This window comes from Pseudochaenichthys georgianus, chromosome 4 (genome assembly GCF_902827115.2).
Source record: "Pseudochaenichthys georgianus chromosome 4, fPseGeo1.2, whole genome shotgun sequence".
NCBI classification, from domain to species: Eukaryota; Metazoa; Chordata; class Actinopteri; order Perciformes; family Channichthyidae; genus Pseudochaenichthys; species Pseudochaenichthys georgianus.
This window is the reverse complement of record NC_047506.1, coordinates 4,478,452-4,502,003: the sequence shown is the minus strand read 5'-3', so window position 1 is coordinate 4,502,003 and position 23,552 is coordinate 4,478,452. Positions and strand designations below refer to the sequence as shown.

Below are 23,552 nucleotides of genomic sequence, written 5' to 3'. Positions count from 1 at the left end.
AGGAATCTGGGGGAGAACTTATTTTCCACTGTAACACTTTTGACAGGCCTTTGTGTCGGATGATGTCATGTAATCGATCCTGTCTTCACGTTTACAGCCTCACTGCTATAACTGATTTAAACTGGACTGCAGGGACCTTCAAGATGTTTGCAATCACACACCCTTCCCTCTGGCTCAGATTGGGACTTGTTCTTGATCCCCATGACCCTCCTTCAGGTCTGAAGCCGGTGCTTGATGATCACTGGAGCAGGCGGAGGAGGAAGATGGGATAATGTGGATGGTGATTGTGGGGGGGGGGGGGGGGGGCTTCTTCAGCTGGATGACCTCATCCAGTCTCCCCGCCCCTGGGAAAAAGTGAGCTCACGAGTGTCGTAAAGAAAGAGGCATTTACGGTCTTTTGACAGACTTAGCTGGCCTTACCCACTGTAGCACACAATCCAATTTACCCGCCTGGACCTGGGATAATGGAACATCTGTGAAAGGATGAAACAAAAGACATGAACACTCAACAAAATGCCTTATTTTTCTATCAGATTGGACAGGCCTCAGTGGTTTTGTCATCTTTTTTTTGTGTGTACACTACAACACTGTGTCCCAGATGATGAGTGGATTTTCTTACATTCCCAAACCTTTTTTAAGGAAGCATATAACCGTTTTGTAAACTATACAATAGAGGATAAGGGCCACATGAGACTTTGTTTTTGGGGGGATGTGACCAAAAGTTTTTTAAAAATCTCTGAATTCTGACTTTTTCCTCAGAATCCTCACTTTTATCTCAACATCTCACTTTTGTTTTCACATGTGGCCCCAATCCTCTTCCGTAGTAAACACTTCAGGGCTTTTGTAGACTTTCCTTGTTTTGGGAAAAAGTGCAAAAATCATTACAAATCCCTTCAGTGAAGCTAAAACAAGAAAATACTCCAGTGATGTCACTCGATAAATAATTCAAATAATTGGAGAACATTCGTGCGAGCTGCTTTCTTTCCTCCTCAGTTTTGTTCGTTGGTTTTCCCCATGCATTTATAGTGAAAATGAAAGGAGACGCATCTCTTGTTGCAGTCGATGTGCAGATATTTCAATGAATGAACGGTCGGCTGACTGCAAAAGGGAATAGGAGGATATTCCTCTGGGAATGAAGCCCCTCCCCTTTAATCGCTCGGCTGAGTTTGTCTCGGAGCTGTAGTCGCTCTCTGCACTCGCACATTTGCCGTCAAGAACTCAACACGGGATTTAAGAGCTCTTGTTTTTGTCCCTGAAAGCTGCTGTTTTTCCCCTTTTCCTGTGTTTTTGTGGAATATAAAGCGCCTGGAGTGGAGGGTTTTATCGCTTCTTTGTGCCGTGTTATTATCATCGTCATGAAGAAACGCGGAATAAAGCGTTCAAAGTGGCTGAAGGACTGAAGGCTTGGTAAGTCAGTGCGCTCGACTACTCACTGCGATTTAAATCCACTGTTTTGTGACTGATTTGACTTTAAGTTTAGGAAAAAACATCTTATTTCCTGGACAACGCTTCCCAAATAAGCCTGTTCCAAAAGTAAACATGTTGCATTTAACGTTGGTTAAAATCTAAACATTTTAATCCATTTTGATTTCTTTTAATTCCTCATAGTTTAGTATAGATATTCTCATACAGTCATTGTGTTCCCCCCTTTTCAATCAGTGTGTTAACGTTGGATTTTATTGCAGGGTTGTGAAATGTGATTGCATCCTTTGGGCAAAGTCCAGATGCCAGACGTTATTGCCCCCTACGTAAAAGAAAAGCAGTGTGTAAAGCCCAGCTGTTGGTGTAGTTTAATGTCACATGAAAGCATGTAAACACACACTTGTGGGGGCTCTGTGATCAGGAGGAAGTTGTCCATAATTATTATACAAGGATCAGGACCTGTGGATTATTTATTGTCTTGGTTGGATGTGTTTATCCCTCTGTTATCTTGTCCAATCCATAACTGCAACAGAAATGAGGTCAAGCGTTAACCTGCATGTCCCTGTTTGCCCCTGCAGCCTCCTGCTCTCACTCCTCCACACACCAGCCCGTTTGGACGCCGCGATGGCCAAGTGGCTGAAAGACTACCTGAGCTTTGGCAGCAGGAAGGTTCCTCCACAGCCGCCCACACCAGACTACACAGAGAGCGAGATCCTCAAGGCGTACCGGCTCCAGAGGGACATGGACTTCGAGGATCCCTACGAGGACTCTGAAAGCAGATCCAGGGGTGAATCTGGCACCTCTGACCCCGCCACACCGGTGTACGGCTCTCCCATGAAGTCCTCCACCGTGGACGTGAAATCCCCCAAACACAGACTGATCAAAGTGGACTCTCAGGAGCTGGGCCGCACAAAGATCCTCCTCAGTGCCGTGTCTTTAGACGACCAGCAAGAGCCTGTAAGAGCCGCACTTTCCTTCTCAGCATGTGTTCGTACACTGAAAAAACTTGACTTTAATGAAATGTATCATGTCAATATAACTCTAAGAGGTTAGTCGAAAGCAATACTATTATGTTGAACCTTATAGTTTCTACTTATACTTGATATTATTGCTTTCAACTAACCTAATACAGTTATGTGAGATCTGTTGACATGAATTAAAGTCAACGTTTCAGTGTTTTCAATATAGATGTTTAATGCAAAAAAGCTGACGCATTTAATTCCTTATTTGGGAGAATTGGATGGATGAAGGGAATGCAAGAACGTCATGAAGGATGAAAAACACTCTTCATCTAATCCCCTTTCCATCACCGTGACAACCTATTGATTAGACTCCATAAGCAAGTGACTAGTAATGTGTGTCTGAAATATGCATTGTTTACATAAATCACATTACATTCCATGCGCCGCGTAAATCCGCTCCCGTGGATGGAAGAAAGAATTATTGATGGCTGGAGCGGACCATTGAGTCGGAGAGGGTCACAGTCCCGGGAGTTTATGTCCTACCATAAATAATAAATGGGGTTTAGTTTTTCAAGCTGAGAGAGACCCCCGTTTGAGCACATGTTAGGGGCCATATACAGTCACCACGTGGAGATATCCCAAGGGCCACGGGGGGGTATAATTTATAGCTGTATGTGTCATCACTGCAGTGCTTTCCCTGCTGCGTACTGTGCATGCTGTGCTGTCGAGAGCATACACAGATACTGCACAGACAAAAAAAAGCAAACAGATGTTGAGTCTGAGCAACTGGAGCGGAAGAAAAGGCTTTACAAGGAAATGGTCTTCACATCCATTCAGCTCACATATGCTGAGTAAGTTAAGGAGTAGTTCAGGGATTTCATCGCTGCAGTTAAATCCATGACTCCGCTCATGGAAAATGCTACAAGTGCGAAAGTCCCGAAGTGGACTGGAGCAATAGTCTTAACTCAAGTCGATAGCTTCCCCCCTCCTACTCCCTTCTCCCCTCATTTATTTCCCAGGGTCTCTGGGAACATCCGCACTCTAATTAACGTTGCAGATTCCTGCGCATCGATAACCTGCTGTACAATCAGGGGGTTAGAGTATCATTTTGTCAGGGCGTGCGCATGTTCAGCAGGAATTTTGGGAAGTGAGCCTTGCAACAGTGACTTCCTTTGTCGCAGAGTGAGACAGGGATGAATGTGTGTGCTTGTGTACATGTGTGTGTTTGTGAACATATGGCTGTCTTTGTTGCTGTCAGGGTGCCAGGTGACCGCTGTGTTCCTCCTGTGCTTGCATGAAGGAACAAATGCTCCCAACCAGCCAACCAGATCGATCCATTACTCCCTGTGTTCTCTTCCCAACGCCAACAAGCTCTCATCTACAGACGGGACTGTTTCTGGCTGCATTACATAAAGCGCAACAACCATCTAATATGATGCCTTCTTTAAGGGTTTTAAGAGGGAGCTGTGTTGTGCAGCTACTACGTATGCAGTTTTCTTGTGTGTGCAAAGGAGTATCTTGATGATCCTCAAAAAGCGCTTTGTCTGTAACCAAACGTATAGTTAAGGTGCCATTCAGCGAGGATGTGATTGAGTGTTGCACTGCTTTCTCTTTGTTGGGTCTTGATGAGCTATTGTGTTCCTTTCTAGCATTTACATGTACAGAGTGCAAACTCCTAATTATCCGAACATATTCTGATTCCTAGGACGCTTTTACTCAAGTGTGTCAATCAAAAGTGTCATTAACGATTCGCAGCTTTTACAGAATGCTGATGTGAAGTCGTCAGCCTATAATTACAATGTTGTGCCGGCAAGAAAGAACCTTTCAGATATTTGTGTTCATTTTATAACATGAAAAACACTGGAGACATTTTTCTCCAACAGGACAAGTTAATGATCTGTAACCAAACCCTACCCTCATCACTAAGTGTGTTTTGTCCTTCAGGTGGTGCCGTCTGCGCCGCTGGCAAGAGACACGGATTATTCGGACCCGTTCGATGCTCACATGAGCCACAGGTCAGAGCCGGACCTCAGAACCGTTCCCTGCGAGAACAACGGCTACATGGAACCGTACGAGGCTCAGAGGGTCATCACAGGTCAGTGGATTCATCAGCCACTGTCTTATCAGTCTCATAAGGATTCAGTGACTTCTTGTTGTCATACAGGAAACGCTTCTTTGGCAAATGTACAGACAGGAGGAAGAAGAAGAAGAAGGTGAGGCATCAACTTTCCTCCGCTGAAGCTCTGAGTGGCTCATAAAATCTGCTCGGTAATACTAAAAGTAACATATGTAAGGAGGGGAAAAGAAACGATGCCAGATAGAGAAACAATTTAATTCCGTTTCCTTTACGGCTTCCCTTAGTTTTTATCTCTGATAGTTAGCATTAATAATACGAGATTAAAGGTGGGGTAGGTAAGTTTCAGAAACCGGCTCGAGATACACTCTTTGTTATATTCCATGGAATGCTCTTAACATCCCGATAGCAATGAATATCTAAAGTGCTTTGACAAAAAATCCATAAAAAAATGTCATCTGTAGAAGCCGTAATACTGTAAAAAGTACAACCAATCAGTTTAGCCGGGCCGACTAAAGTACCTGGATGGCCTACCTGCCTGTCAGCCCTCCATCGGGGCACAAACTTATCTCGTACCCTCATTGGTCATGTGCGCGTTCGTGTGTGTTGGAGGAGGGGCTCTGTAAGGAAGTGGCAGATTTTCTCCGGTTGTGTATTTTCAAATTTTAGCGATCTCGAGCCGGTTTCTCAAACTTACCTACCCCACCTTTAAGTTCTTACCTCCCAGTCTGTTATTATATTGCATTTCAGGTGCACACACTCATAACAAAATATAGATCTGTGGCATGTAATAATATCAACATTGATCTGATAATCTGTATTTGATGACCGGTCAGACATCCCCTCCTTTTCCCTTTGTCGTCAATTATTTCTGCCTTTAAAGATAATCCTTATTTCTACATGTTCTTCTTTCTAAAAAAATGGTATTTAGTGCAGTATTGACTCCACAGTTCTTCTCTGCTGTGTTAACCTATCCACTCCACTGTGTATGTTTATCGTTGGCTCTCAGCCGCACAACACTTCCCGTCAGACACGTCTCTCCCGTCTCTCCCTTGTGATTGTCTCCCACATCCTCTAGCTCACATCTATCGTTTTCCATTTGTCTCTCAGCCTATAACATCTCTGTCTGCCCCTTTCCCCCCCCCGCAAGCTCCCTGCTCTGTCCCAGTCATTTAGTGTAAACCCCCCCCCCCCCCCCCCCCCTCTCTCCTCTTTCTCCATCTCTCTTCATCTGGAGGGCTCTCCCCCGCCCCGAGGGGAGTCTGGCTCTCTCTATAATCGGTCCTGTTTCCTAAAATCTATGTCCTGTCCTCTCTCAGTTGGCCCTTTCGCTGCCTTTTTGCTGCTCGTAATGACAGGCTTGAAGTGAATGGAGTCCCGATTGAGAAACCTTGAGGAGAATCTTTTTCTCGCGGCAGCTGGAGAGATTAGATTGTTGCGTTGATGGCAGAGCATTTTGTGGAAAAGCATTGTCACCGCTCTTTCATTGACTTTGAATTGGGCCTGTCAATCAAGAGCTGGCTGCTTTTGTCTGTCTGTCTTTCAGACTGTTGGTGCTCATTAAAAAAGCAGCAGAGCCGCAAAGGCAGATGTGAGATTGGAATAATAACTATGAAAAGATACCTGTGTGCTTTCTTTACTTTATTTTGAACGAGTTTCCGTGCTAATAGTTAAGTATAAAAGACCTGTCTGCCGCTCTGACACACATCTGTACGCCTAAACACTTCCCGTCGCCATCACCTCGATCTTCAATCTATGTCAACTCTCTGTCAAATTGCTTTTTTCTTCCCCCCCCTGCCTGTGTTTTCCACCATTATGTTTCCTATGAAATTCTCATTTTATTTCCTCCACGCCTGTTTTTATCTCTTCGCCTTCATCTTCTCCATCTCCGGGCTGTCGTGACACCGCGGGTTCCCAGAGCAGGTAGAGCAGCGCCCGCTGTGCTTCTGTCTCAATGACTTAACATCAAACGCCGAACATACCCCCCCCCCCCCCCCCACAAGCGCCTCACCCCCCTTGTTTCCTCACTGCTTCCTTTGCCTCTTCCTTTCTCCACAACCTCCTCCTCCTCTCTCCATTTCCCCCCTCCACGCTCTTCTTCATAACCTCGAGGCCCCTTCCCCAGGGCCTCCACTTGGTCGCCATGGTGACTACAGGGCCGACCCAATAGCGCTGTCTTGTCGTGTGAAGGTTAAAGTTTTTCCCCGCCTTTCACCAGGGAACCTTTCCATTTAGTTCCTTTTTCTCATGTGAGTGCTCCTCCATTGCTGCTGGCTGTGTGCACAAAAGATGCCGACTCCTTCACTTCCCCCATCTTTTTCCTTCTTCTGTACCACCTGTTTTTTTTTTTTTAAAGGCTGCACTTTTGAGATCAACATATCAAAGCGCCATCGCTGATTGCCGCCGCAGCTTAGAGGCTCCTATTGATGCGTTTAGAAATCAGATTTCATCCTCTTGCCTGCATCGATAATCTCAAAGCCTTTTATCTCATGGCCATATTTGACTCCACACCACAGTTGCTGAGAAACATTTCTGGCAGGGAACCCACTGAGAAACTGATGAAAATGTTAACGAGGGAATACGAACGCTGTTGTGAGCCGGGCGAGATTGCTGCTGGGATTCAGGAGGGGGGGGGGGGGGGTGGGGGGTGGTTGTTGTCTAACGTGTTGCAACTCAGCATCCAGCCCAAGGCCTTGTTAAGCCCTCTTATATGAAATGCTGAGCCCCCCGGCAAACTGTTATGAATCTGTGTTATCTTGTGTATTCATATTAGAGCTGCAGCGAGGTCCAGGAGGAGGGCGGTCGCGGGGCGAGGTTCAGCTCTACGACACCCCCTATGAGGATGAGAGGGGCCGGCGCCTGGGTCTGTTGTACGGAGATGCTCAGGAGGAGGGCAGGGAGAGCAGCCGGCTGCCGCAAGACGACGAGAGGCCGGCTGACGAGTACGACCAACCCTGGGAGTGGAAGAAGGATCACATCTCCAAAGCTTTTGCAGGTAACTGGAAGAATTAAGAGAATATATCCTGACGGAAGAGTCAGGGTGGAGCACAGTCTGGGAAGGACCATCTCATATCTATCTATTTGCTTTACAATAGCTCTCCTTCAATTATCTCTTCCTACATCTGAGTGCAGACGTTCTCCATGACCTTCGCTGTCACTGGTCTTTGTTTGTGTTTTGAACTGGAGAACATGGCCTCTGTTCTGGGAAGATTCTAATGTATTCAGGCTTTATGAATACATTTAAAACAGGTTTAGACCAGGGAGCTTCTAAATCATGCTTCATTGTATATTAAAATATATTCAGAGCATCCCAGTATAGAAGCTTTTAGCAAACATGAAGGCTTTCAGAAAAATATTGAAAAATATTGTTTACTGAAAAAAACCCAGTTGGATGCTGAATTTATATTATCTAGTTTCTGGTATCAAGCATCGACCATAAGGTATCTCAAGAATATTCCCTTTTTTTAGTTACAGTAGTGAAAATGATTGAGACTAGGTTTAAAAAAGGGCTGTTTTAAAGGTCAAAGCCTCCCAGGAGCACACATCCCTGCTGCTGTTACTACATAGTGAAATACTCATCTAACTGTCCTGACCTTTAATGCAGTGTTTGCACCCATCACTACATATCCATAGGCTTGCTTTCAGGAAATGCAGAGGGCTGTGACCTTCACTGTCTAAGCTCAAATTAAACTACATTTAAACAATTTCTGGTGACTTTTAATTTCTCACTAGATTATATATAAGATCGAAAGAGATGTCTTGTGTGTGTGTATGCATGAGAGAGATACAGTAGAGGTCAGGAAACAGAAAGCAAGGTTCATTTTCTTTCATTATCGTGATATTACGGGCTGTATTTCTACAATAATTGGTGCAGAACACGATTATATTTTTCAGAGTTGTCACATCCTATCTCATTATATTCCATCTATTGAATATAATTGGAGGCAGAGAGTGCAGTGGAAGTAAGGGAGACGGAGCAGTGAGGAGAAACAGAACTGGACTGATGGGTCATTTAGGAGTAAGGCATGCAAGGCCAAGTTCGGCTTAATTGAGCTGCATCTCCAAGTCACTAAGGTCAAGGTGATGGGATAATAAATCAACCTCGCCTCGAATGCACTCCCCCTCCGTTCCCCCTCTCCTCCCCTTCGTGTGCACCCCCCCCCCTCGCCTCAGTTAATTACACGCCTGCATGTGCATGACTGATCCAGTGCTAATAAGAGAGTCATGGTCAGCACACCATTGTCTGAACACACACACACACACACACACACACACACACACACACACACACACACACACACACACACACACACACACACACACACACTGAGACATTCACACCGTGTTCAGACTCAAATCACATTAAGAGGAGCAGCAAGGAGACACCGTAACTTATCTGAGAGCGGAGATGATTTCAAAAGGAGCTGCGAGACGGTTCATTTAAAAGCCAATCCCACTTCTCACCTACTTAGAACTCATCCCCGCTCTTCCTGTCATGTTCTTCCTTTAGACCTTGTTCCTCTTTGTGCCACATACAGTACGGCTCCTGCAGAGCAGCGCTCACAGCAGCATTACAGAGCGCGGTGGAGGGAAACGCTCCAGTCGTCTGACCCCTTGTTTTTTCCATTTGGAGTCAGCACTCTGAGCTGGCGTGCTGTCAGTCCGAGCAGACCAGAGCACTGAAATGTAAACACACAAACAGTGTTTTCCATTCTCACATTTAATCCATATTCCCAGATCCACTGAGTGTTGCTAGGCACGGCCCACGTGTGAGGTAGGAGAGAGATGGAAAAGATTGAAAGAGATGTGGGAGAGAAAGAGAAAATGCATAGAGAAAGGGAAAGGGACGTCCAAGGTTATGGCATGTTTGGTGGCATCTCAATGGATGTTTGTGGAGGCCCTGGGCTCCATAGGGGAGGGGCGTCGAGGAGAATTAATGGTCGGGGGCTTTGGCGGGGTGAGATGCAGGGAGAGGAGGGGGAGTCAGGGCCATTGTGGCAGGGTGCAATCCGTCATCCGCCAACACAGGCGCACTCTCACACACATGGACACAGCCGCAGAGACGGGGCTGTCCCCACTCCCCATGGATGTGACACTGCCACTCAGAGAACCCGCTGCAGGGGGCATCGCAATCTGCCAGCAGCCCCTCATCATCGCCTTCACACAGGCGCATGCACACACACACACATGTGGATTCTCAACTCCTGCTCTGATTATCAGGCCCTCTAATTCAAGGCTGAGAAGAGCTTGTGTGCTCATTGGCACAAATGGGTGAGGGAGGGGATCGCTGGTCCGTAGCATTCATGCACTTCTGACTCAAATCTCTAATTAGGATTTCACAGCTTATCCGTGCTTAAAAGTAATCGGCTGGGTAAATGTAGCATGTGGCTGCTTTTATTCAAATAGTATCAGAAATAAGCTCGCCTTCAAAGCATTTGATGTATTTTGCCTTGGACGTGGAGTCCACTAACCCCAGCTGGGTGAGGGTGGCTAGCGGTGCCGGAGGGTTGCAGGGTTTTAATTGCGGCGTTAGAAAGCTGTCGCCATTCGCAAACGTCCAGCTCGAATTACCGGAGTCATTCATTCTTGGAAGTCAATAGACAGTCCAGCAGTGAAAGATTGTCCCTGCAACCAATTAGTGAGCTAATGAAAGGCACATTCTCTCTCACATCATGAGCAGATGAACGGGTGTTTCAGGTATTTCACGTTTGTACGTTTTATAGTCCGTTAGAGGAGCTCTGAGCCGGTTGATGACGATGATCGTCGGTGTGCGGATGATTAGAGAGCCTCAATCTGGATGAGGAAGTTGAATGGATAACATTTCCACCCCCAGAAATGACTATTATGGCGCCATTGAGAAAAGCACTTATCCTCCACTTGTTCCAGTGCAGCTGCTCATTAGGAAACAGAAAGATAAGAGCCGTGCAGAGAAGCTCCCGAGTGTGCATGTGTGCGTCATGACAAGAAGACCAGGGGTAAAAAAATGTCTGTTCAGATAAACTCTTTGCAGCACAAAAACACGAGTGGGTATCCTTGTTATCCTATCGTTTATTTTCCTTTTCTGTTGCAATTTGTGTGATAAACATATTGTTTCATTTCAAATAAATGCCTTTGTTTGCTGTGCTGTGCTGTGCATATAGATTGAGCTTTTAGCCACAGTGTTGCCAGACTGAAACATCTCAACAATTACTGGGTGGATTGTCAAACCGATATTCATGGTGCTCAGAGGATGAACCCTTCTGGCATTCGTTACCCCTAACTTGTCAAGTAGCGCAACAGAGAGAGGTTGACATTTTACATTCGATGGGCATGACATTTGGAACAGGTATGCATGTTCCCCAGAGCATGTGACTGTCCTAGTTGTTGTGATCCTAACACACTGCGATCAAGTGAAAGTTATGACCAAATGGCCTCAACTAACGTCATTCTCTCAGTCTACGTTTGTAGGGCTAATGTTACAATGCTAGCAGGTTAAAGCTAGATGCCGAGCTAATGTTAATCTAACTACCAACCATCAGCGTGTTATCAATGTCATTGTGATTTGTTACATGCTGATGTCAGCGCCGCTGTGCCTTTGCAGCATCACAGATCCATGGCTGCAAAAAGAATGGAAAATTACCAAGCTAGTACCACTACATGTTTTTAAAGCTCGGTTGGATGCTACACAATCAGATGCTGTTGGTACCTGGACATGTGGTTAGATATGTAAATTGTAATCCCTGTACATTTTGCTGTATGATGTCCTTTTGTTGTTCTGTTGTTTATGTTTTTATGTCTTCTTGTGGAACCTACTGCTGCAGGTCTCAATGGGATTTTACCTGGATACATAAAGGTTTTGAATTGAATTGAACAGATCCATGGCTGTTTGATTAAGGCTTTTTTACCAACCAGATGTTTAAAAACTGGGGAATTGAGTTTGTAGGAACAAAGATACATTCAGGAAGAAAGACAGTTTTTCCTAGAGGGCCATGAAAGTCATACAGAGCAGTATTAGAAGACCAAATCCATTCTTTTGTAAAATGGGACTGTAGGCTGGATGCTAAAGGATGCTTTAAAGTGTGCATACAGAGGCAAAAGCTGAGGTTAGCAAAGCTTGCAAAGACACCATGACGGATGATCCCTCATTGCATGTGTTCTGTCTGGATACATGTGCTCTTACAAGGCTTCCTGGGCTAGGCTCCATGTGTGTAAGTCCCCATAGGAGAGTAAAATGTATTTCTGTGTGTCTGCAGACAAAGGTGAGCTAAATAAATATAAAATGAGATTTCCATTTCTGGTGTTATGCTGCTCTCTGTTGCTCTAAGCAGGCCCTGGGGGCTTCTGCCCAGCCTCTTCATCAGTTTACTGGCGCAGTGAGAGGTCTCTCTTTTCCTCTTTGTCTCCTTTCCTTCTCCCCATCGCTTTGTTTCTGTCTCCTTCAGCGTGAACCTTAACTGACGTTATTGAAAAGGCATGTCCTTCGCAATTCCCTCTTCCCGAACCAATATGAGAGACGAGTGGAGAGGTGATGGAAGTAGAGTAGGGCACGAGAGGTGAGGGAATAAGGAAAGAGAGATAATGCGCTGAGGAACTTAGGTGAAAGAGAGTCGATGAGAAAAAGAGGGATTTATAGCTCAGAGAAAGCAGTGAGAGCTTCAGGAAGCGCAGGAATGGATACATGAATATCTAGAAAAAATGTATCTCACATCTGTGGATCCAAACCATGAAAGGAGAACTTGTACGCATGTGTGTGTCCTTCTTCTTCACTGGCAGAAGGTGTTAATTGTCTGTCCTTATGTCGGCCATTTCGCCCAGCAGAAGGTCTTTGTGGGCAGAGAAAAGATGGGAGGCCAGGGCTGTTAAAAAAACAGATGTCTTCATTAATGGACTTGATGAAGCTGTTCTATTGTCTTTGTCTACTCACAGACACAGCAAACAGCTGGTGGGCTCGAAATGTCAGTTATCCGTCATTCCAGGTGAAAGGTCCCCCCCCCCCCCCCCCCCCCCTCAGATACATTTCTGCTAATTGTTAGCAGGTAGTTGAAGCACATGGGGGATTTTGGGAGACCACAATTGACTGAATTGCTGCCGCCTGTCGTATCAGCTGGCTTTCAAAGGGAGGCAGGAGTGATGGAAAACACACGTCTTTGTTTTAGCACACGATGGATACGGTGTAGAGGATTTTAACACAAGTCATCACTCTGGGCTGTGAGCGCAGATGAGAGCGCGTCTTGGTTCCTACACCATTAGTGTGTCTCTTGTGTTGGTGAACAAAGCAGAGCACTTTTAGCCCTCTGTGGAAGAGAGATCCACAGGTTGCCCCATTAGAAGGGAATGGGAGCCAGATGTTTGTGTGTGTGTGTGTGTGTGTGTGTGTGTGTGTGTGTGTGTGTGTGTGTGTGTGTGTGTGTGTGTGTGTGTGTGTGTGTGTGTGTGTGTGTGTGTGTGTGTGTGTGTGTGTGTGTGTGTGTGTGTGTGTGTGTGTGTGTGTGTGTGTGTGTGTGTGTGTGTGTGTGTGTGTGTGTGTGTGTGTGTGTGTGTGTGTGTGTGTGTGTGTGGCCGGCCTTTTGTTATCAGATTGAGATGCTCCGGCAAGCTTTATATGTGTGTGTGTGTTCATCCTTTTGCCACTCTTAAAACTGACTCGTAGGTACCTTAAGTGTTACAACATGGACACAAAAAGCTCTCATGTTTTTAATTATTTGAATTCTCTATTTAGTTTTGTTTATTTATTTCATTTTGCTTTGTGGTTTTATCTTCTTCGTTGAGACTAAGGTTTGGATCCTGGACTTTAGGACGCTCTCATCTACTGGTTCTCTGCATGATGCTTTAACAAGATAGCCATGTATACCCTGTGCCCAACAGGCCGGGGTTCAAGAGCTTGTGTCGATGAGTGATCTGTCTGTTCCATTTATTGTGAGTTGACCAAGATAATTAAAAATGGATGCCAGAAAAACAAGAAAAAATGTCCAAAGCCAAAAGCAACAATGTGGATAAGACAGTGGAAACAATTGTGGAAATCATCTCACCACCACTTTCAATTTAAGTGAGGAAAAACACATTTTAGGATTCCAGAGCACTGGAAATTAGTGGTTAGGAGACCTCAGCCAATGACAAATCAAGAAAGGAAGAAGAATCTTTTCCCGTCCTTCTGTGAAACACCACCACCTCACCTGAGCCGATCTCTCTCTTTGATGGCTGAGCACATTTCTGATCCGTAATAAATTGTCTTGGCTTTCTCCATTCCCTCTTGTTACTCGTCACTTGCTTTTGTGTGCCTCTCATTTACACCCTTCTCTCTTTCTAATGCCTCTCTCTCTCTCTCTCAGTGCTACTTGAGAATTACAGGTGTGAAATGTGATGTGGTGGTGAGGGGGATAGGCTGCAGAGTGTGGCAGCGGAGGTGTTTCTGAGTGTCATGTGTGTGTGTTGTTCCTGCATGTCCTCTCATTCAGGGGTGCCTGGCCACACTTTCATCCTGGCTTTAGCGGAGGTGCGGCCCACTCCAGATGGGGCCATTGTGCTGCGCCGTGCATCAATAATTCACAGAGAGCCAGAGAAAGTGGCGGAGTGTGTCTGCCTGCTCAATAATTAACCAGGGAGGGAGAGGGGCATGTATGTACAGCCTGGGTCCCTCTCAAGCACCCATTCAAATGGCCCTTTGATGTCGCTGGCCTTGAGGGTCTTTGGATTTGCCGGCTCATTAAGATGTCACCCCTCTTCCCCTTGTATTTGTTTTGTAATCCGCTTGCGCCGTGAGCAGGAGCCGAACGTACGGTGTGAAACTGGCATAGTGTGTGTGTGTGTGTGTGTGAGGCTGCAGTAATGACTGTTAAAGTGGATGCTTGGCTGCTTTGGTAGAATGAGCTATTTTCCGTTTCTGTGCACCTTCTGTGCTCTCCCCTGCTGTAGGTAGAACAGTGAGCGGAGCATCCTTCTGCCCACACGCTCCTCACTTCCTCTGTCACACACCGCTCTGTGGGATGCACAGTTTCTCAAAGTGGATTCGTTCAAGTGACTATAAATAATGCAGCCTCTGACTTCCCCTGTCCTCTCGTATCACTCATACATTACTGCAAATATAGCATCTGAAGAATATGTTTTCCCAGTGAGGAAGCAGAGTACATGACTTCTCTCTCTGACAGGAGGTAGCGTTAATAACATCTCGCGACCCGACATCTGTCATTCCCTCACACACTCTCTCTCCCCCCTTCCACATCTCACTTCTCTCTCCTGCTCACATTCAGATCGTGCACCTGAATTCTTCATCACTTCTCTCCCACATCTTCCTTTAGTTCACTTTGATGTAGCCCATCTGCTGTTTTCTCACGCTGCCGCTTTTTCTCTCGCCGTCTCCCGTCTCCTCTATTAGAAATGAGGGATTTGTCCGAGTTGCCCTGGCCCGCGCCGGTGGGTCATCTGGAGGAGGAGCCCACCGCCAGAGAGCAAGGTGACCTCCCACTCTGAAAACAACCCTCCCCCCATCCCCGCCTCACCTTATCTCCACACATACAGTCACCCTGACCTCCATGACCCATGCTGTTGCTCTACCTCCACCCTAACCCCCCTGCAGGCGCATCTGCACCACCTGCAGCTGTTGCTCTTTTCTTACCACATTCCCCTCCAGTCCAGCATCATCCACACATGAAAAGCTTTGTGTAAATTAAGAAGCCTGCTGTGTTCATTTCAAGGTTTTTAGAAGCGCTGTGCTACAATTATTGTTTGATTACAAGTTCTGTAGATTGAATTTCGCCAAGATTCTGCACAGGAGGGGTAAATAAAACAGTCTGTTTACATCATTTGCTCCAGAATCAAATCAAAGTTTATTTATATAGCCCAATATCACAAAACACTTTTGTCTCAGTGGGCTTTACAGAACACGAATGACAGTGCTACAAGATCAATACAATTACAAGAAAATAATAAAAAGGCAAGATAGAATGTAAAATACAAATTAAAATGTAAAACAAAAAGACAATTAAAAAAAAGAACAGGAGGAAAAACTTGGGGTAATCTTAAACCAGCTTTTAAAACAACGTCTTCAGCACACTCTTAAAAGTGTGGACACCGCCTGCCTCCCTTAATGAAAACAGGAAGTTGGTTCCAAAGAAAGACAGCTTAGCTCTGACTCTTGATCTGAACAGAATAGAATCAGTATTGTCAACATAAAGTTATCTGCAGTGTAAACTTTTGGAAGAAAGCAGCAGGGAATTCAATACACCCACTTCCTGTTTCTATCTGCCCTGTGTGACTCATAAAAATGTCGATAATGGTTATTGTGATGATAGTTTTGCAAACCGGGACCTCCTGCCTTTCGTCTGACCCCTCTCCCTCCGGCATGCCTGGTTTTGAAATAGCCGGATGTCTGGTGTTTACCCAACTCTGGCTGTGAGGTGTAATCCCTTTTGATCACAGCACTGTGTAAACGCTCCGACTCACTTTTCTGCCCACAGTGCAGTTTGACGGTGCAGATTGGGACCGCTCCTCGTCGCCCACGGATCGGCTTCGTCCTCCGGGGCCCAGGTCCAGCCCGCTGGCAGGAGGGGGGGTGAAGTTTCGGTCGCCCCAGGAATGCCTCACCCTGGTGGGCGAGAGAGTGGACGCCACGCTGCCTCTGGAGAAGCAGGTGTATGTACGCCGTCTTCTGTTAAACCCACAGGAACTACATTATAATACTTCAGTCGCTCTGTGTCGGAGTATCGACCACACTCCGGTTGTTAGGAGGCTTACGTGCTTGGGATTTCTGATAGATTAAGGGTCTTTATTTAATTACATTGGATAGAACACAGGATAAAGGAGTTGTCTTAAAAAAAGTAGTTATAGTACTGGCCATAGTTCACATCAGCTGTACCCACAATGCTGTGCAATATTGAAAAGTTACAACTAAAGGACAGTAGGGAATAAATGTTTACGTTTAAATAATGTCTTTTGGTCTGAGATTTGATGTTTACATGCATGAAACAAATCTAAATTACGCAATTAGTTGCGCATGTAAATGTAATTAGCATAAATTATGATCTCTGAGCTGAACATGTAAATGTCTCTGCAGGGGCTCTCATGCATTTATCATTCATTGGTATAACCGGATTTAAAACATTTGAGGAAGCACACGTTTGTACATCCGACAAAGAAATCCTAAACTCCATTACATTGCACCCCTTTGATCCATTACGGGCGTGGACACATTAACACGCAGCGGGTATGTGTTTCGGCTACGCAGCACTCATCAGAGCTCACAGAAGTGCGAAAAGGTTAGAATGAGAACTAATTAAGTCAGAACATTAAAAACACACATTTACCCTAGTCTTGTAATTTCAGACATCATTGGTGTGATTTATTTGTTGTTTCCGTGCACATAAAGCGCCATTTTACTAATGAAATCCAATCACATGACACCCCTTAAGCACACATGCACACACACGTGACACACATTGTTGAATTAACAAACACTAACTTGCGCACACATTCGCTTTAGGGTGATAGTTGATAGTTACGCCCCATTACTCACTGATTATCTCTTCGAGGCTTTGAGCTCTGTGTTTCCTTCAGTTCGGCTTCAAACGGAGAAAGAGTATCACTGTGGACCTGTAGCCTTCAGTCATGTCGAGGAAACCTTATTATTAGACAGGAAAAGTTTAAATTTGCGACTTCAACGTTGTGTTGTCCTTTCTAGAATTGTATATTGTTTTTTACTTTGTTTTTGGAATCCTGTATTCGCCACACAAGGGTCATTGTGCTATGGATGGCACAATTACTGGATTGATTTCAATTAAATCAATTAAAAACATACTCTCTTGATGCTCTGATCTTTCCTTGAGCACCAATGAAAGGTCAACATTTGTAGTTTCGAGGGAAATTACAAGATTGCCATGACATTTGCTAATGACATTTCTACATTAGTTACACTGTTTTTTTTTTACTGTTTAGCTAATGTTAGCATGATTACCGTACTTTTCGGACTATAAACCGCGACTTTTTCCCCCATTGTTTTTGTACAGCTAACGGCCACTAGGGAACCTCCTAAATCTATGGATTTTACAGGTAAAATTAACCACCTTTAACTCTATGGGCTCTATGACCGGTCCGCGCCCGCCACCTTTAAGGGCGGGCTCGGAAAAGAGTGAGACGGGAAGCGCGCCAAAGTAAAAGTGGAACCGAGAGACAGAACGAGAGCAAGACAGACGGACAATTTAGCTGCTGCGGCTTATATGCAGGTGCGCTTTATAGTCCGAAAAGTACGGTACATGGTACATGGTACATGTGGTAAACAATATTCCTCCTTAACCTTTTGCATGTGAGCATCATTTTGTCATTGTGGGCATGTTGCGTACTGTTGTGAGCATTTAGCTCAAAGCACCACCAGACCATGTGCTGGAAAGACGAACTCTGCCATAGTGTTTCTGAGAAGTTTGCCCTGAAAACAGAGAATGTGTGTTCTTTTTTACGTTAAATATGAATCTTTGGAAACATTCATCTCACTGATATTTACTTCCTGTATCATCATTGTAAACATGATGATTGGCAGCTCATTTTGAGATATATTGCTATAATTATCAGTTTGTGGAATCAAATTAATTAAATGTGTGTGTGTGTGTTTTGTCTCATCAGGTGGTACCACGGTGCACTGTCTCGCTCGGAGGCAGAGTCGCTGCTAACGCTGTGTAAAGAGTGTAGCTACCTGGTGAGGAACAGTGAGAATAACCGCTCGGAGTATTCCCTCTCCCTACGGTAAGACACACACACACACACACACACACACACACACACACACACACACACACACACACACACACACACCTATAAACCACCTCCAGTATTGTTCTCCAATAAACAGCGTTACAATTTAATTGCACACTGCTAATGTTTCTTCCGTGCGACTAAGAAGTGTGTGTACTGTGTGTGAAGCCAGCTTAGCTTCCAATCTCATATCGCAGTCTCCACACCTCTCCATCTGTCTCACCCTCCTCTGTCTGCCTCCCTCCAACATCACCCCCCCTCAGGATCCCTGCCGCACTGATTCCCCTCCCGATACTAATTTTCAGGACACAATACTGCTTATCTGGTCAAATCTCTCCCTTGTAATTACTACCACGATCCATCGTCGTGGCCGTGCACCGCACTCCCATCGCCCCTCTCTCCTCAACCCATCCTTGGCCCTTCTCGGTGGCCGGCCTCCCTGGCCCCAGTGGACCCTCTTAAGTGGTAATCAGGCAGGTAGAGCACACTTCAGTGCCCACATCATCCTCACCGTAATCACTAATGAATATGAATTACCTTCTGTGGGCCACACGAGAAGCCAATCCGGGAGAGACAGGGAGGGGGGTGAGGCACGGAGTGTCACTGTGCTGTGCTGACATATAAACAAGCTCATGCATTACTCATTTACATGACTAAAGTGGGTTTGACACACACACACACACACACACACACGCACACGCACACGCACACAGACACAAACACACAGACATGCACACACACATGCAAGTTTGCTCAAGCAACAAGGTCACAACTGGCACCGGTTCCCCAGCTGGTGCATTTGTGTTTTTGGAAGCAGATTCATCTCTTATGAAAATGCTAAATATTTTATTTTGCTTGGTTAAAATGTGCTGCTGTCCTTCATTGAAGTAGACTTACCAAAAACAAAGAACATTGTCAAACAATGTGAAAGCAGCGTAGATATTTAACCAGCTTAAAGGGAAACTTTGGTTTCAGACAGCCTTTGTTTTCTTAGTCTTGGCCATCATTCTAATCGGTTATAAATACATTTAGTTAGTTGCTGAGATCCTAGAACACAAGAAGAAGCCAAGAAACAAGCAGTCTGATGATCAAACAGCTTTTAAACAACGCTTCTGATCAGCTTAACATATTTGCAAGAGAAGACGAAAGGTCACATATTACCCAAACTCATGAACATCCATCACAGTGACCTGCTTTCCCCTTCCTGACCTTTCACAGTTTTCTTGTGCTATGACAGATTTTAACAGCATTTTTGGTGCAATTACTTTTTTTCCGTGCGTATAATAGTCTGCATGTTTTAAATGTACCTATCACACTCTGCCACCTTGTCCATTGAACATGTTTGTAGTCAATACATGCCAATGAACTAGTGTGTGTGTGTGTGTGTGTGTGTGTGTGTGTGTGTGTGTGTGTGTGTGTGTGTGTGTGTGTGTGTGTGTGTGTGTGTGTGTGTGTGTGTGTGTGTGTGTGTGTGTGTGTGTGTGTGTGTGTGTGTGTGTGTGTGTGTGTGTGTGTGTGTGTGTGTGTGTGTGTGTGTGTGTCAGATGTTTCATGCATCAGGGTCACTTGTATTCGGTTTTGTATGCCAAAGATTATGTGTGTGTGTAATCAAGTGTGTCATTGTAATTTGAAAACCTTGCAAAGCCTTTCTACCAGGTGAAAGGTGGACACTTTATTCCTTTACCTCTAAACACAGTGGTTCAGATAATAGTTAGCCTATACAGGCTTAATTGTTTTCTCTATCAGATATCAGCAATTGTTTTGGCGGTACAGTCAAAACGCCAGTCAAAACAACAGAAATATGGCCCATGTTATTATATTGTAAATGATCATTTCCCATCATGTAGGTTAGTCGTTATCGGGGTGTTGTGACTGGTCTTCTGGTGTTGTTAGATACTGACACGTTGTAATGTCGATGTGCCCTTCAGTAAGGACAGCTTCTGTACAAACAACCAATATTGTTAAATAATGCAGCATTCGTGGACTTTTGTCTTCGGGTTGCTCCTTGGAAAAAGTCAACAACATCTAAGAGAGTCATGTGGACAGTGGGAGGAATGTTTTATTGGAGACAAAATGACCTCCAAAGTAAGTCAGCAGTGAAACAGACAGATATAAACCAACATAAATATATTTATGGAAGAGCACCGACTCAGGTTCTAATGTACCATAAGATACAAAGTGTCCCACGAAACAAACGGGACTATATGAGCGCTGACGTGATGAAGACTCTAACTCTGGAGGCCAGTGGGATGAAGATACACTGCCTGTTGTTCAGCCGGTTGTAGCCTAAGTAGGGGTTTCTGGCTTTCACTGCTCTTCAAAATCTAATTCGTTTTACTAGAACAATGACAATTACGATGACCGATTTCAGCCCTTGACTTTCCCTCTGCTTCTATAATTAGACATACATCATGACTGGCTGGCTGCCTCTTAAAGGGGAAGTCCTGTCATGGCTGCCCGGGATTTAAAGGGGAGGAACCAGCATGGTTTTCTTGGCTAAGCCACTTTCACAGTCCAGCGTTTTCTCTCTCACTCCCAATGGCTTTGTCTTTCCTTTCAAGTGCCATTACAGCACCCGCTCATCCATCATAAAGCCCTGTCCTTCCTAATTTGTGACGTGGCGTTAAATCTCGGTTATATTCCTGTCCTCAAAGAGCAGGAACAAGAAGGGGACATAAATCCTGGTTGTCATTTCCACTGTGTCAGCTGCGTGAGGTTTTATGTGCCCCACATGTAATATCCTCTCACTTTCATATTGAATCTCTCCCACACTTCTTTTGTCTCCCCCCGTTCTCAAACCATTATTTCTCTTTTCTCCCCACAGGAGCTGCCAGGGTTTCATGCACATGAAGTTCACCCGGTATAAAGATGGCAAGTACGTGCTGGGACAGAACAGCCCTCACTTTGACACCATCCCAGAAGTCATCCACTTCTACACCACGCACAAACTCCCCATCCGAGGCGCCGAGCATCTGTCCCTGCTGTTCCCCGTGCTCGTGCAGACGCTCTGACGCTCCTCCTGGACGCCGTCGCGATCGGACACGTACACCTTGAATGTTTGACTGGATCGTCCCAAGCGAGTTGGAGTTGTTGATGATTCGACACACTGGGGGCAAATGCCCTCGCCCACCACTGCTGTTGTACCCGTGCCAAGTGTCTCTAACATCCGGAGGAGATCAATTCACATGGAATGCAAAACCTGAACTTTAGGCCACCTTTGCGGTAACTCCTCTCTCTCTCTCGTCTCTCACTGAACTGAGGGGGCTGGCTGCGGGACATGTGAAATCCTCCCTTTCTTTCTTACATTTCTTACATAGCTGACTGAAATGCAGAGGACGTAAGCAGAGCTGGGAGAAAGTCTGTACTTTCTGGATGCCCCCGTTTACAGGAGAGTTGGATTTAATGACTGCTGTTCAACAAAAAAACACCTCATTGACACTCGTAAAAGATATTGCTGTTGTTAGGTGAAAACCTCACTAATCGTATTTTGCAGATTTTTCATGTTTATATGGATCATCACATCGTATAAGATAACCCTCTACATACAAACACTGTTGTTAAATGTTGGACAATTCACAAAACAACTGCTATTTTCAATGATATAAGGTTTTTTACTAACAGCAGATATATATCAGATGTTTTCTACACAAAGACACACACTTCTGTCCCTCACTGTCCCGCTGCTGTATGTTGAGAATGAGCTTTTCTCCATGTTACTCGTGAGCAACAGAGAAGCCGTGTTGTATCGGTACTTGTGTTGACCTTGTTGACCTGTATCTCTTGTTGGTTGCTTGTTAAAGAAAAAAAAAAAGATGTCAATGCTGTCATTTTCTTTTCATTGACTTGAGGCTCGGGCGCTAAGCTGTAGGCTAAGTGTGAAGCTAAGAGATGAAACCCTCTCAAAAAAAAACCTAAAACGTTGAGACTGCCACGTTCTCACACTTCCTACATATCCAAGCTCCGATGTTCTCGTCTCTCCAAGTCAATACATGCTGCTTGGTGAGATGTATTTGAGTTACGTGCCATCTGGAATGGGATGCCATGTCTGCTGCCTGGTTGCAGCATCGTGTGGCAAAAACAGTCTTTAGAGGAGAGCCAAACACATTTATGACAATTGGAACTGAGAGATAGACAATTATTCAAATGATGCGTTCTTTTTACAGAGCTGACTGGGTTTTATTCATTATTATTATTTTGGCCATTTTCTGTCACAAATAAAAGAGGACGGGATGTTTAATGTACCCACTGTGCTGAAGCATCTCATTTGTTCTAAATGTTGATTCTACATTTAGAACTTTATGTAGATCACTACTTCCCACCCTGAGCGCTGGGACCCTCCCAAAGGGGTTTCGTGATGAGTCGTGGGAGGTAATAGTGAAAAACTAAACGCACGAATATTTCAATTTCCAGACTAGCGTATGACGTTTGCTTGGTTTTATGTGAAAACTCTATATTTTTTCCTCTAAAGATTTACCAAAATCATTTTTCTCTCATTTAAATAAGAACAAAATAATTCAGATTTAGAGTCGAAGAGATGACATGTTATACAATGGACTCATTAGACTCTCCCAGAAAAGAGGCACAAAGGACTTGGCAGGAAGATTGCGTGCTCCACACAAAAAATGCACACATTTGCTTTCCCTCATCCACTGACAGCAGCGCTGGGAGAGAGAGAGAGAGAGGCTGAGGACTGGGGGTGAGGTGTGGCTGGGGAGGGTGAGGCAGCCCCTCATTATTTGGGTTGTGCCTCAGTGAAAAGCACTGGGATTGCTTTCATTACTGAGCCAAATGAAATAGCAGAGGCTGATTACCCGCATGACGGAGAGAGGAGACGAGCCGGATCGCTCTATTGGGGAGAAAGAGTGAAGGGAGGGAGAAAAAGAGTGAAGGAGGGAGATGGGGGGGGGGGGGAGGAGGAGGGAGACGGCAAACAAGTGTGTGTGTGTTTATGAGTGTAAGAGAGAGAGACGGTGACATGGAGGGGGGGCTGCTATAGTCCCATTTTTCAAACGAGGCTCCCTGGGGAGGGATATGAATAATAACGACAGTAGCAGAGCAGCATGTTAAAATCAAACAAATATCACTCTCTTATTTCTCTGGGTTTTGTATACCTCTAACCTTCTCTCTGTTTATTTCTTTCAGTATTTCAGTTTTTTTGAATTAGCTAATTCTTTATAAAACCTAAGAAAAAGCTCTAATTTCATGAGCGCATTTGTGTTGGAACTAATGGCACCGTCCTCGCAACATTTTACAACAATTCTGGTGTGTGTAAATTGTAAAATGTGTGTGTGTGTGTGTGTGTGTGTGTGTGTGTGTGTGTGTGTGTGTGTGTGTGTGTGTGTGTGTGTGTGTGTGTGTGTGTGTGTGTGTGTGTGTGT

The 23,552-nt window shown here is 45.0% G+C and overlaps 1 protein-coding gene across 2 annotated transcripts; it reads left to right on the top strand.

Annotated features, from left to right (window-relative positions):
• Nucleotides 1-529: 529 nt before the first annotated feature.
• Nucleotides 530-22,397, top strand: shdb (Src homology 2 domain containing transforming protein D, b). Of its 2 annotated transcripts, XM_034081940.2 has the most exons (8): nucleotides 530-1,407; nucleotides 2,001-2,379; nucleotides 4,329-4,479; nucleotides 7,232-7,453; nucleotides 14,810-14,887; nucleotides 15,891-16,065; nucleotides 18,046-18,165; nucleotides 20,999-22,397. In XM_034081940.2, exons 2-8 carry the CDS (start codon nucleotides 2,047-2,049, stop codon nucleotides 21,183-21,185), a joined length of 1,266 nt encoding a protein of 421 aa, XP_033937831.1. In that variant the 5' UTR covers nucleotides 530-1,407; nucleotides 2,001-2,046; the 3' UTR covers nucleotides 21,186-22,397. The 2 variants fall into 2 exon arrangements, with proteins under 2 accessions (XP_033937831.1, XP_033937832.1); XM_034081941.2 differs by lacking the exon at nucleotides 14,810-14,887 and having other exon boundaries at nucleotides 531-1,407.
• Nucleotides 22,398-23,552: the final 1,155 nt, after the last annotated feature.

Coding starts and splice junctions, on each gene's coding strand:
- shdb (XM_034081940.2), top strand. CDS start 2,047: ATGGCCAAGTGGCTGAAAGACTACCTGAGCTTTGGCAGCAGGAAGGTT. Junction 14,888..15,890: donor GCCCACCGCCAGAGAGCAAG/GTGACCTCCCAC, acceptor TTCTGCCCACAG/TGCAGTTTGACGGTGCAGAT. Junction 16,066..18,045: donor CTGCCTCTGGAGAAGCAGGT/GTATGTACGCCG, acceptor TTGTCTCATCAG/GTGGTACCACGGTGCACTGT.